We start from the raw sequence: 14,446 nt of genomic DNA, 5'->3' as shown, positions 1-14,446 counted from the left end.
TATTCATCCTGTAACTCTTATTCTCTTTAGTGTCTCATGCATTGCCAGTTAAACAGATCATTACAATCATGGCCTTGTTTGACTAATTTCTGTTTCTAAGCTGACAGACCATGTAGCCATGGCATTTACTATTAGCTTTAGCTGAGATTTGCTGAGCTTAAAGGACTCTGGGAAGCTAAAGCAGTAGCACTTATTAAAATAAGCACTCCAAGCATACAAAGGGATTGCTAAACTGGGGAAACGTTTTGTAGGGGTGGGAAGTATTCCTTAGATCCAGGCAATTTCCCTGATTTTTTTTTTGTGGGTGGCAGGGGGAAGAAGGTGAGGAAGGAAAGAGCAAATGAATTTTGTGCAAGACTGGAGAAAGTGCTACTTCAAAAGTACTTGCCAAATGGGGGCTTGTCACAGCCTCACTTGTGCTGGAGACAATACAAGGTTGAAGATGTATTCTGTAAATTAAGATTGAGGCCTGGGGTTCAAACAAAATCATATGCCCCCCCATCAAGATAACTGCTGATATAATTGAGACTGTAGCCAATGCTTTCTGTTTATTGGTCATGATCATCCAAGATGCCATTTTATACTTGGTTTTTGTTCAAATAGCTGTTTGTGTGGCTGCTGAAACAGGATTGAAGTTGTACATAAGCTCTTGTATGTCAAATGGGGGCATGAGGAATAATGAATTTGCATAGGTGATTACATGGTAATTTCCTTGTCAATAACTAAAGCTTATTATCTTGTTCCAGGATCGTGTCTTCTGGGTTGATGGCGACAGTAAAGCAGTGTACAGAACCAACAAATTTACAGGTTCAAAAGTAGAGCTTTTGGCTGCCAACCTAACTGAACCACTTGACGTCATTGTTTATCATGCACTGACACAACCAGCAGGTGAGCAATCTGGTCAGATAGTGAAAAGCTCTTGCCTATTTTGACTGAATACGTGGTAAGTAATTGCTAGCTCACTATTGCCTGAAGTGAGGCCAGATATGATTGGACACAGGTCATGAATGACAGCACCTGTGGTGTTACCTTGCGATACAGTTCCCTTGCACCAATATTTCAACTTTACAATACATCCCATTTTTGATCTTGCCTGTTTTCTAAATCTACTTTACCTTCCAAGTGAAGATGAAATGGGTTTTCCAGCATTTTGCAACTATCTCAACCCCTCCGCTTAACAACCTTAGCCACCTTCTGGACCCCACAATCCAATGGCAGCTTCCCCAATAAATCTGGACCTTTTGTAATCCTACACCCATGTTTAAGTGGCCAGGTTTCCAGCAAAGGCTTGGACTTTGCTGTACTGTTGACTGGAAAACCAAGTTCAACTTTCATTGCACACCAAATCTCTAACAAATTCCTATAAGGCACATTGCTACAAAGTTATTTGAAGTCTTTACTGAAATTTCACACTGGAATCACTAATGGTGTGAACTTGCCCATTCAGTTCCCACCAAGATTCTTGGAGGTGATGTATTCAATTTGAGGCAACTGTTGGAGCATGAAATTTTTTTGGAGTTCTTGAATTTCTCCAATCTTCTGTCACTCTGCATCTCCTCCAGATGTGACGCCTGAATCTTTAAATGCTGTTGCAAACTGCTTTCACTGGTGCTTTCTCAATGCCAGGGGCTGGGTTCCATTTCATCATGTGGGTGACTATTCTGTGATTTCCTCCCACAAAGATGTAGGTTAGGTGGATTTGGCCCTGCTGAATGTGCAAGGATAGCTGGGCAACATGCTCTTTCCAACTTGATGGGCACTATGGCCTCCTTCTTCTGTGCTGTATGGATTCCATGGGTTTATACAACCCAAGACCCCATGTGCACAGTTGATTTTAAAACAATTTCACTCTGCCCAGATTGTATAATCAGATGGTCATAATCCCCACATCAGTTGTTGTCCCACAGTTTATTGGCAGATTTACTTTGAGCCCTTGAGGTGTAAAGACTAAAGTGCAGCTACATGTAAACTGGCTGGAGTGCCATGGCACTAGAGTACCTCTGCCAGTCTTCAGACAGGAGCTAGGAATTAGAGGGAATCAGCATTGCTTGGTAACAGAGTTGGGTCAGCATTGCCAGGAGCTAAAGTTGTGCCACTTCCAAGGTTGGCTGATCTAGATCTATTAAGTGCACAGCAGCTTGTGGTGATGGAGCATGATATTCCAACTCTACTCAGTTACTGGATTCCAACTAGATACAGAAGAGATAGGCTCCATCTAGGCCAATCCAAAAAATTCACCATTGGCCCTGTTCACACAGGGTACTTGCTTACAATCTCTGCTGTAAAAACTGCAACACATCTGGATAGATGGTGAGCAGCAAATATTTCTCTTGTAATGGAACCAAATTCATGGGAGCCATTTGCTTTGATTTTTAGATTTCACAATAAATGGCTGCATCTGTTTGAGTGTTTGTCAATTTGTTTTAATCCAAAGTTGGTGGTAACATTTTGTGTAGATTTAAATTTTAGTAATTTAAGGGTATTGAGAATCAACTAATTAGAATTATTCTGCTCAAAGTTCATATTAGAACCAGACTCCTTTTTTTTTATTGCAGGCAAAAACTGGTGTGCTGAGAATCAGACCAGAAGCTGTGAATACATGTGTCTTCCAGCTCCTCAGACTAGCAGTCATGACCCAAAATACACTTGTGTGTGCCCATCTGGAATGAAACTGCAAAGAGATGGGTGGCGATGCAGTTTGGGTGAGTAAATGAGGTTGCAAACTCTTGCTTCAATGGCTAATCTAACCTTGGTCTGCTAATTCATCAGGCTGGGTACTGGGCCATCAATTGTGCATTTAATTCCTGAACTGGGACAAACCCCCACAATTGTAATTTGGGAGTTGTTTTCTTTAATTGAACAAAAATAAGATATCCACAAGGGAGAGACTAGTTGGAAAATCAGTTAATATTTCTCAGCCCTTGATTAAAATAACCTGTTTTCAACATTGTAGAAAATTGTGCAGTAGGAAAATATCCTTATGGTCCCAGAAAAGTAGTATCTATTAATTGTGCTTTTCCATTAGTTGCTACATGTGGAGCATCAGACTTTGTGTGCAAAAACAGACAATGCATTCCTAGTAGGTGGCAGTGTGATGGTAAAGCAGATTGTGAAGATGGATCTGATGAAAGTACGGAAGTCTGCCGTAAGTACTTGTTCTCCCATTTACCTACCTCAACAGTTGGATTTCAATTTCTTTGTCAGAAGTCAAACTTTGCACAGCTGTGCAGGGGGTATTTTTTTAAAATCCTGATTTAGATTGCCCACTGATCTCCTCCAGCCATGGTAATTTTGCTGTACTCAACTTCAGCATTGCGCTTTGGAACCTGGTGTGGGCTTTAAGTATTCCCTTTTTTAAATCTGTAGCACCAAAGCCCAGGTAACTACTTACTGTAGGGGTCAGTCTTGAGGATGTGGGTTTTTGATGCTCCTACAATTTTTGGCCATGTTTGAGATTTATCCTCTTTAGACCATCTTCAACTTGGATACTATTTAGCTGTGTTGAATGATTTTAATTTTTCCTAGAATGTGATAGAATCACAAAACCAGACAATAGGGCCATTCAGCCCTTGTGCAAACCAATAGCTATTAGGCCAAATATCAGGTTTTGATCTAGTTTTCCTGATGCATGCATTAAAGTAAATGGCTTTTTGCAAAGGGTCTTTCTACCAACTGCTTTCACAGCATGACCCTCCCATTTATAAATGGAAGATCCCAGAAAAGATGAACCATTTTCCACATTGTGGGAGTCACTTTTTTCTCTTGTAGGCAAACTGACCATAGAACTGTCAGCCAATTGACAAGAGTCCATGACATCAAACTCCAGACTATGGTTTAGTGGAAAACCAGATTTCCCAGTGTTTTTGTTTTAGATACTTGCATGTCCTGAGGCTTGCCATTGACACCACACACCCCACCACCCCCCCCCCCCCCCCCCCCCACCCACCCCTGCAGTTGCAGTATTCAGTCCAGTTTCTAGTCTATAGGAATTCTGCAGTGAACAATTTTCCACCTGACTGCTAAACCACCAGCTACAAAGAAGCCTTGAGACTTCAGTTTGGCATGCATCAGGTATAGCAAAAGCCAATGTTGGCAGCCTCCCAAAGTAAAAATTGGAGGGCAGACAGAATCCAAAGAATCTAGAAGCAGCAACTTGTCCAAATTTCAGTAGCAGAACTTTGCAGGCATTGATCAAACTTGGCAGTCACCCATGTACCCACCAGAACCCTACTGAAAGCAGCAAATGGTAAATGAAAATCCCCAAAAATTTGGTTTTAGCTAATATTCTTATGCCCTCTTTCCTGAAGAGCTGTGCTTCTGAACTGACAGACTTCTCCAAGGTCTAGTATCTGAAAGTCCATTTCTCTGTGGGAATGCATGTTGTATGAACACTCCTCCTTTTTGTAGTATTAGACCTGCATTTGGAAATAGCTGTGCCCCTTAATCTGCTCCAATACATATAATTCACTTCAGACAAAGATGAAATTGTATAAATGAGTACAATTTTTTTTCAGATAAAATAACCTGTCTCATCCATGAGATCAGTTGTGGCCCTGGATCCCTTCAATGTATCCCTGCTGCTTGGCAGTGTGATGGAGAAAAGGACTGTAATAATGGTGGTGATGAGATTAATTGTGGTAAGTTGAAGCACTAGCTGTTCTTTGCCTTTTTGTGCTTGACAGAGTGGGTTCAAATAGAAGTGTAACTAAATCTATTGACTCAGTTTGGTTTTTGTAGTTGTGAACTCTTGTATCTGCCCTGCAATACATACCAATAGTCCACGACGATAGTAGCACACAGCCTAGGTATTTTGCACAATGGCCATTGCCATCAGATTTTTCCTAAGCTTGTACTAGATTAACTCAAAGCAGCAGTTTGAAATATTTAATGCTGGTCATGGAGGCAAACCCATACAAGATATTTGCACTTTTGCCTAATTTAAAGCAATCTAATTGAAGCCACTTTGTTCCCACATGCCTTCTACTCGTGTTGAGTACCTTCCTCAAACACACCTTGAAAAATGTCACCCTCCATCTAGACATGTTCTAGATTCCAACTGTTGCAAACTGCCAAATTTTATTTTTCCTGGAGGGAAGTGGGGCTGTGTATTTCTTCACAGTATTGAAATCTTTTTTCTAAAATCAGTTTTCCTCCTTTGACTACAGTACTGTGCATTTAACAATAGGGTTTTGTAGTCTTATTTCCTTGAAGTTAGAAATTTTAGTGCAACCACAACCCCAAGAGTGGGTTTCATTTATGAAACAAATCCAACTGCAGTATTGCAAACTTGCTTAGTCTTTAGAACTTGCTATCTCATCACTAGTCAAGCAGAACATTCTAAAACCAAGTCCAGTAAATGTTGCTAAAGCTTTAATTTACCTAATCTGAATTAACTGATCTGCAGCAAGTGGACCACTCTGAAATTGAGATTTTCATCTTTTTCAGGTGAAATAACCTGCAGCCCTGTTGAGTTTGCTTGCTCCAGTGGTAGATGCATTTCCAGGGCCTTTGTCTGCAATGGTGAGGAGGATTGCAGTGATGGAAGTGATGAGAAAAGTTGTGCTTCAGTTACCTGTGGCACTCATGAGTTTCAGTGCAATAGCTTGGAGTGCATATCTTTAAATTGGGTATGTGATAACAATGTGGATTGCGCTGATGGATCTGATGAGACACCAGAACTTTGTGGCCATACAATCCCCCCTCCTGTGGCCTGCTCTCCTGCAGAGTTCCTATGTGATTCAGGTGAATGTATCCATCGTCGCTGGCATTGTGATGGTGATACTGACTGCAAAGATGGAAGTGATGAGGCTAACTGTCGTAAGTAGATTACTTGTGCTACTTTGACTACATGCTGCAGTATTAATTTAATTTGTCAGATCCAAGTGTGCAATTCAAAGCTGTACAAATAGCTAGACTCTAGTCTGTCTTAATCTCTATTCTTTGGTTCCCCTCAACCAGCACCTTACTTTCAAGGATTGTTTGGTTGTATTTGAGCAGAGACGGCAAGGGTTGCATCTGGTGGCTTGAATGAGCAATTTTTAAGTGCCATTGCAGATACTTGATCACAAGTGCTCCATGTTCATATTAAGTGTACCTTCAAAATGCAGAATTGTATTGCTATTGTAAACAAGTCAGCATGACCTAGGTGTGCTAGGTGCTCTGTAGGATGCAATCAGACATCAACACTCAGGTTTATGATCGTATCTAAAACCATTGCTCTGTGGAATTGCAGTTCAGCATTTGAATCTGGCACAAGTCTCCAGTGTAATCCCTGCAAACAAAACCTAATTTCCCTCTGGGAGGCAAAATATCTTCCAGCAACTTTGAATTGTACCTGGAGCACAAGTATGCATTTATGGAAAAATATATTCTGATTCTTGCAATACCCTGTTAGCTAGTCTAACATTTTATTCTATAATCCGTGTGAACTATCCTGGTCCTGAGCACTAACTTTGTACAACCTATCACCTTATGCACTTTTTTAAAAATCTGTCTCCTAATCTCAAAGATGATTTTAGATCTGTGAACGTGTCCACACCAACTGACATTTACTCATTCCATTTGGCTGAAGTTTTTTGATCTGTATCTTTTTTCAGCTCCTTTAACATGTAGACCTGGTGACTTCACATGTGGTGATGGCAGTTGCATACCTGGAAATAAAAAATGCAATCAATTTAGGGACTGTGGTGATGGTAGTGATGAAGTGAACTGCAAGGAAAGTAAGTAAATTTAATTATTGCTGATTTAAAAATCAGTATTATAAAGCTCCTGCTCTTACTCACTCAACTCTATAGTTTCAGAGTGCGCTGGACCTACTGACTTCAAATGTCAAAGTGGGGAATGCATAAATATCACCCAAGTGTGTGACCACAAGCAGGACTGCAAGGACTGGAGTGATGAACTTAATGGGTGTAGTAAGTAAACAGTGCCACTTATTGCTGTACCAGTTCAAAATTAATTTATCCATTTTTGGGGGTGCTGTCTAAGAACACTCTACACTTTGTGTAATATTTGACAGCAAGTGTTAATCTTTGTAGGACGTGACAAATTTGAACTGCTAATGCATTTTTAATTGCAGCATGAATTAAAAAGTGTCCATTCCTGCTGAGATTATGGAAATATTTTATATAAATGTAAAGATTTGATCCCCATAAATTGTTCTGGAATCTTAGTGGTTCAAAATTAAAAACCCAAACCTAGTAATGTGACTTGCTCAGCAATCCACAAGGATTTACCAGTAAATGGTACTATTGTGCAATGATTACTTATTCATTTCATTTCTTCAGACCAAAATGAGTGTTTGAAGAAGAATGGAGGTTGCTCTCACTTCTGCCACGACCTTGTCATTGGTTATGAATGTGAATGCCCTACTGGTTTTGAATTGATTGATCACAAAAATTGTAAAGGTAAGTGAATGTTGTCTGACCCTTTTCACCAAATAAAATTTGTTTTTACTTAAAATTGTTTTTACTTAAAGGTTAACTTTTTTGATTTGTCATCTTAGACATAAATGAGTGCCATAATCCTGGATCTTGCAGTCAAATTTGTATAAATACTGAAGGCAGCTACAATTGTGAATGTCATGCAGGTTATCTTGTAGATCCAACTAGTGGTGCTTGCAAGGCAGTAGGTAAGTGTGAAGCTGTTTTGCTGTCTGATTTGATTACACTTTTTCCACCCCGCCATTTGCCTGGGATTCAAGTGACTTTTGGGAGTGTCCCTTTTGGGTTTTGATTATTTACTACCTGTCCAAATGAGCATCAAATGGAGTGATTGGGAATTGAGGGTTCCCTTGTTGACAACTACACACTGCAGATGAGATCAATTATTTGACACTTAGCTGAACTTGGATGACAGGTTATACAAGCATAACTTGTTAATTTTCTATTAAACTATCATGACTCTATGCAGATAGTAGCACTGCTACCTTAGTGCCAGGGACCCAGTTCCATTCTAATCATTGGGTTGGGCAGAATGTGTGCGCACCACACAAAGATGGTGTGGGTAGGTGGACTGGCCATGGTGAATGTGATGTTACAGGGATGGGGCCTGGGTAAGATGCTAAGTTGGTGCAGACTTGATGGATCAAATGGCCACTTGCACTAAGAATTCTGATGTATAATTCTGCTTCCTTAGCAATCTAATTTCATTTTTTAAATCTCTGAACTCTTTAGGAAAAGAACCATATCTGATTTTCACAAATCGCCATGATATTAGGAAACTAGGACTACGTCACCATAAATATACACAAGTAGCAACACAATTAAAAGTTGTAGCACTGGATGCTGACATTGCAGAACAGAGAATCTTTTGGGTTGACTTGGGGCAGCGAGCAATTTTCAGGTAATATACACTTCATAATACTGGTACTAAACTTCAGTTAACACATGAATTGTACTGTCTCTTGAGCCTTGCATACTCTGTCAAATAGACCTGAAGTTTGTTTTTAACCACCTTGGTACTTTTTTTTTTCAGTATGCTTATGAATGAAAGTGGGAAGGCTGGTATTTCCCAAATCATTGCTGATCTACAAATGCCTGTGGGGATTGCAGTTGATTGGATCTCCAAGCACATCTACTGGACTGACATTGGAACCAAAACTATATCTGTGGCTACATTTGATGGAAGCAAAAAGAAGATCCTCTTTGATTCTGACCTGAGGGAGCCAGCATCTGTAGCAGTTGATCCACTTTCTGGGTACTGTACATTGTATGACTAAAGGCTATCTGAAAATATCAGGCTGTTTCAAACAAATTTTAAATGTTAAGATGTATCTTGTATCTTGTATTGTTGGACTAGTTCTTGGTACAGAATTGCAGCTCAAGCCATTTTGAATTCTTGTCAGTTCATCCTTTGACTTTGAAAGTCAAATTGACATTCAGTGATTGTATTCTAGGGGTTGAAGCAAAAAGCCATGTTGTGCAGGGTGATGGGAGAAGTGGTGGTGGTTGCAGAGGGAGGAGAGGTCTTTTGAACACCTGCAAGCTAAGCACATGGTTTGGGGAGGTGCTGGGGTGGAGAGTGGCTGGATTTACTCAAATTTGAGCAAATATTTGACTTCAGTTTCTGAGGTCAGTATACACAGATCACTTTGGAGATTTACAGATACTATAGTACTGCTTTGTTAATAACATGATATCATCTAAAACAAAATGCAACTTGTATTAGTGCTATTATGCATTCTAATTCTAAAACATCTTTCAAATTTGCAATACAATTAAGCCAAAAGATATTTGCATTCAAAATAAACTTTTAGCTTTTGCAAGTAAAACTTTAAAACGTTTGCCACTTGGGCAGAACATCTGCTTATTTTGTGATCTGTTTGCTTCAAGGTATATTTACTGGTCAGACTGGGGTTCCCCAGCAAAGATTGAAAAAGCAGGCATGAATGGTGTGAACCGCCAGCTCTTGGTTACTACCAAAATTCAATGGCCAAATGGCATTGCACTTGGTAAGTAAGGCCTTTTTTAGTTGTAGACTTCCTCATTATTTAGACTTTCTAAATAACAATATTTCAAACTTCTTCACAGATCTTGTGAAGAGCCGTCTCTATTGGGTTGACGCAAAGTTGCATGTGTTATCAAGTGTGGATCTAAATGGTCAGAATAGAAGAACAGTATTACAGTCCCAGGAATTCCTCTCTCATCCCAGTGCAGTTGCTTTATTTGAGGTAATACAATCTCTTATTGAGGACCTGACTGCCTTGTTATAATCCTAGACTGGAACTCCAGTTTCAATCACTTTTAGCTGTGGATGAACAAATGTTTCATGTAAACCAATAGGCAAAATGTGGTCAATGACAGATTCCCTCACTTATACAATTTCTTAAGATTTCTTTTCAAATCTCAGGTGTTTGTCATCTGAGTCAGCTGGTCTTATTGACACCCTTGATTTTTCACATTCCAAGAGGTTTTAAAATACCTTTCCCAAGCAACACTACTCTCTTCACCCAAGGAACCATTGTCAGGATTTCAATCTGACTCCCCTTGTGCCTTGGATTTCTACATGAAGTCTCTGGTACTCAGCCATGCCAACAAACTGCCCCATAGGCTGTATTAAGATGTCAACTGTCAATCTGCTCTAATGTCCAGTTTCTCAACCCCTAGCTGGCTTTAAATCTAGTTGCAACTGCCTCCAAATACTTTCTTTAAATTCTCTTGAGCAGGACCTTTAACTTGTCAATTTTTTTTATTTTGCCTCCTGAGACATTCATTTTTTTTCTCAACTCTTTCTGTATCTTTTTGCAAAGTGTCCTCCATGAAGGTCTTTTTTTAAAAAAAAACCTTTGGTCCCCGTGCAAAGCTGACTACTTGGGGTTCTCCTAAGCTGTTGTATGGTAATAAGTTTACCATTACAGGACCTGAACTAACTTGTCATTAACCTCCTCCAAATACAACACTACTATGAGATGAATGGTCAATACTTGCTTTTCTAGTACAAGTTGTGCACCATTTTGCTTATGCAATTTAAAAATTCTAATGCAGACAAGGAAGTTGAATATGCTGAAATGGAAAAGCAAATGGAATTCCTGATTTCACTTTGGCCAAGGCAAAGTGGAAATTCCAGATCTAGCCCTAGTATTGAACACTTTGTTTTGCAAACTGGATTTAAACAGTGAAAGGAGTCTCATGCAATCTAATTGCTTTGATACTGCATGTTCCTTTAAACTTAAACCCTGTTATGGCTGTGATCAAAAATTTAGTATGATATCGTCCCTAAATTTCCAGGACCATGCATTCTGGGTTGATGTGGCAAGCCAAACAGTTTATGGAGCCAATAAGTACAACGGTGATGATGTGAAAGTTTTGGCTTTAAATGTTGAAGCTCAAGATATCATTGTTTATCATGAACTAGTGCAGGCACCTGGTAAGTATGCTGCAGGACTTGCTGCTTCACACTTCCTACATTTGTTCTGCTATGGGCCTTTTTTTCCTGAGACTAGATTCCACAGTATGATTTTTAAAAATGTCATAATGTGGGCTGTCTGAGTTGCTTGCTGCTTTCTGTATGCAGGGATGTTTTGGGGTGAAATTTGGACTGGAATCAGCTCTTATCAATTGAGCATCCATATTTAGTGGAGAAAGCACAGTCCACAACTAATTATACATAACTGAGAAATGATTAAACTTTGAGCCTTCCAGCATGATACTGTCTACTCATGTTAATGTATGAGTAAATATGCACAAATACACTTGGTTAAAACCAGAGTGCTCAGATTTTAGCAACTACCTGGAAATATACAAATTTTAATGTGATTTTTAATTCCCAGGGAAAAACTGGTGTGGCCATGTAGCTTGTGAATACATGTGTCTTCCTGCTCCTCAAATCAACAGTCACTCAGCAAAATATACTTGTGTGTGTCCAGCTGGAATGGAGTTGAGCAATGATGAACAGCAATGTTACTCAGGTATGTGTATGTTTTTGTCTTGGGAGCTGTTTCCAGTATTTTAGCTTGACCTCTTAGACATTTAGATCTATGACTTGGTTCCCCTGAATTGGATTTTTGAGTGCTATTGAAGAGTCTTACTCCTAGGCAAGTATTTGTACTACAATTATCCAGAAGTGCAAGTCTGCTATGCTGGGAACTATTCAAATTGCTAACTTCAGATGGTTCTGCTTGTAGTTTTCCTGAAAAGGTGGAAACAAACCATTTCAGCATAACACTTTTTTTTAAATGCAGTTTGATACCACCCCTGCTAGTTCCTCCTGACTCCACAGGACCTTCCCTTGACCCAATCTAGACTGCTGCTCTAAACATGGCTCAATTTTTCAAGTGAAAAGTGTGGGTATTTAGAAGATTTCAGGTTTGCTTTAGAGCTCCCGTTTGTGTATGTAGTTGGTCCACTATCCAAAAAACCCAAATCAAATGCAGTTGACACTTCAGGGCTTGAAGTAAAATGTCTTGCCCAACTAGTAACTTATTGCCATTTTAAGTTTTTGGTTTGGAACTGATCATAGTATCATTGGAAAAAGATTGGTTATCTACATACAAACGTGTATTTATTGCACCTTGAGCAGGATGCAGCTAACTAATTCATTAAAAGACTTGATTTTTGAAACCAGCTTCAGTTGAATCTAAAACATGGTTTTTATTGTACTACCCAAACTTTTAAACCATTTCAATTGACTTGTGTTGGGCAACAATTAAAGTAACCATTTTCCACAGCACATGTAAACTGATCAAGTATGTAAGTTTCAGGTTTTTGCATTCTGATCCTTCTTACAGTGAATGTACAGCCTTCAGCAAATATGTCTACAGTACCTTCAGGTGTTGCCTCAGGAGTTTCCTTCCGGTCACTTACTGTATTTCCAACCAGCTTGGCTACTTCCAAAGGTAATAGAATTAACAAGCAGCACAACTTTTAACATGCATCTTAAACTTTTAAGCTAGTTTGATACATTTTGGCCTGTATCCCAGAGGGTTTGGATGGAAATTGGGACTTGGAGTTCCAGAATGACCTGGCTATACCAACTTAAAACAAGTTTGAAGTAACCTAGTTCAGTCCAAACACTTGTATTCTTTCAATCACAGCAAACTAAGATCAATTGCTGTTTGATTCTGGATAGATTAACCCAAGATCTAGTTTCTTGCTCTAGCATTTGGTTCCATTCCAAGCAATGATTTTAGAACTTATGGTACAAATTTCCCATGTTCAGTTGGGTTCCCCAAATGTGTTTTTTTTTAAAAAACTGTTTTGAACTATTTGGTTTTTTTTTGAGCTCACGAGTGAAATATTTTCCTATCCAGGTGTAAATGCAAGTTTTCCTACTGAAAGCAAGTCAAAAGGATCTACAGTCATTTGGGTCATCTTTGTTATTGGTAAGAACTTTTTTGGTTCCTCCTGTCCATTTCAATCTAACTTATTTGTTATAGGGTAATTGTGGTTAAGCATCAGGCTACAAAATTTGATTTTCTGATTTTTCTTGCCAAAATTTGACATACCCCTTGGATTGCCTAATATTATTCTTCAATTTCAGCACTCCTGATAATCGCTGGTTTCAGTGGCTATTTCATTTGGCAATCCTGGCAGAAGAAGAGGGTGCAGTACAGTAGTTTTGAGAATCCAGCCTTTAGCAAAAATGTTCTGACTGAACCATCAAAATAAAAGTTAATTGGTATTTAAATGTTGCATAATTTCAGGTGTTGGCTGTGAAATTTTATCCATAAGCCATGGCCTAAAGCAAAATTTAATCAAGTGCACAATCTTTTTGGGTTAGGAAAGATTTTATTTCAAAGTAATATTTCAAATTTAATCATTTACAAGTCATGTTTTACAATGCTTCAGTTCCAAGACATTTCATACATTACAGTACAGTTCTTCAAACTATATACTACATATTCCATTTGTGCAACTCTAACAGCAGCACAGTTACACAGCCAAGGGCTTAAAGAAATTGGCTGGCTAATCATTGCAACCTCCATGAACAACACCTCTAGATAAACTAAGTATGGTGTCTGCCTGGCTAGTTGCAGTATCCTGCAGCTGAATCTTCTGGATGTGAGCTGTTGCAACAGGACCCAATAAACTTGAATGGAAACTAATTTTGCAAATCAATGTTAAATTTTTTAGCATTGGGAGGGAGAGATTAAGCCTTAAATTTCACGGTAATTGTGCTAGATTTGCCTGTAACTCAACTCGAGGCCTGAGCAGGCAACCCATATCTTAGTTCTGTGTTAATTTTTAACTAGCTTTTGGAAGTTAACAGGACACAATTTTTGCTTCCCTGGGAATTGGAAATATTCATAGCCTAGTGCAAAAGTTTTCTGTAAATAGATGTCTGGATTCAGACCAACTTGTTTGGGGGAGGGGGGCAAGATCACAACTGACTGCAGTGTTTAATGCCCTAACTGTTGGGTTTTAAAGAAATACAATTTGCACACTTGGATATTGCCTACAGGGTAGAAAATTAAGCAGGAAGCTAATAAACACCAAATTACATTACTACAAGTATGTGACCAGCTCTAAAGCAATCATGCAGCCACTTGATATAAACGTGCAGAAACACTTGCAGATTTCAAAGTAACTGTTCAGTGTCTGCAGTAAAACAATTCTTCAAATTCTTGCTGTCTATCTTGTTTGACATCAGTTGCTAATTGTCTATAAACATTAAACCTTGTAATGTTTCAATCTTAACATGAATTTGATTCGTATTAGAATATAATTGATTCTAATTGTTTGGAGTTCCTCAGGATGGCTTGTATTTTAACTTGCACTAAACCAGAGAATTACTGTTCAAAATTTCAAGTTTGTCAGCAGGTGGGCTGGTAATTGACTGTACCATTCAGATAACTTTTAACTTGCATTCACCATGACAAGATGGAAATAAAGAGCTTGAATGTGGGAGGGGAAATGACAGTGCACACATTTTGAATGTTCTCCACTGTGACCACCGCACATGGAAGGTGAGGAGTTTTTTGCCAAAATATTTTGAATTTCTCTAACTC

General features: G+C 39.0%; 1 protein-coding gene across 1 annotated transcript in view; it reads left to right on the top strand.

Moving 5' to 3' along the window:
- The window catches only part of LOC145343530 (low-density lipoprotein receptor-related protein 2-like), a 104,802-nt gene extending 91,696 nt beyond the window's left edge, over positions 1–13,106 (top strand). The window contains 18 exon segments of the mRNA XM_080189782.1: positions 747–888; positions 2,556–2,702; positions 3,026–3,145; positions 4,515–4,637; positions 5,446–5,817; positions 6,597–6,719; positions 6,795–6,914; positions 7,287–7,406; positions 7,505–7,630; positions 8,175–8,343; positions 8,476–8,697; positions 9,333–9,451; positions 9,531–9,670; positions 10,728–10,866; positions 11,270–11,407; positions 12,227–12,334; positions 12,749–12,820; positions 12,979–13,106. Of these exon segments, the coding sequence (XP_080045908.1) occupies positions 747–888; positions 2,556–2,702; positions 3,026–3,145; positions 4,515–4,637; positions 5,446–5,817; positions 6,597–6,719; positions 6,795–6,914; positions 7,287–7,406; positions 7,505–7,630; positions 8,175–8,343; positions 8,476–8,697; positions 9,333–9,451; positions 9,531–9,670; positions 10,728–10,866; positions 11,270–11,407; positions 12,227–12,334; positions 12,749–12,820; positions 12,979–13,106 (2,628 nt within the window).
- The last annotated feature ends 1,340 nt before the right edge of the window (positions 13,107–14,446 follow it).

Source organism: Carcharhinus amblyrhynchos, chromosome 5 (genome assembly GCF_965287045.1).
Source record: "Carcharhinus amblyrhynchos chromosome 5, sCarAmb.v2.hapA, whole genome shotgun sequence".
In the NCBI taxonomy this organism is placed as follows: domain Eukaryota; kingdom Metazoa; phylum Chordata; class Chondrichthyes; order Carcharhiniformes; family Carcharhinidae; genus Carcharhinus; species Carcharhinus amblyrhynchos.
Note: the sequence above shows the minus strand (reverse complement) of the source record. Positions and strands in the feature narration are given on the sequence as shown.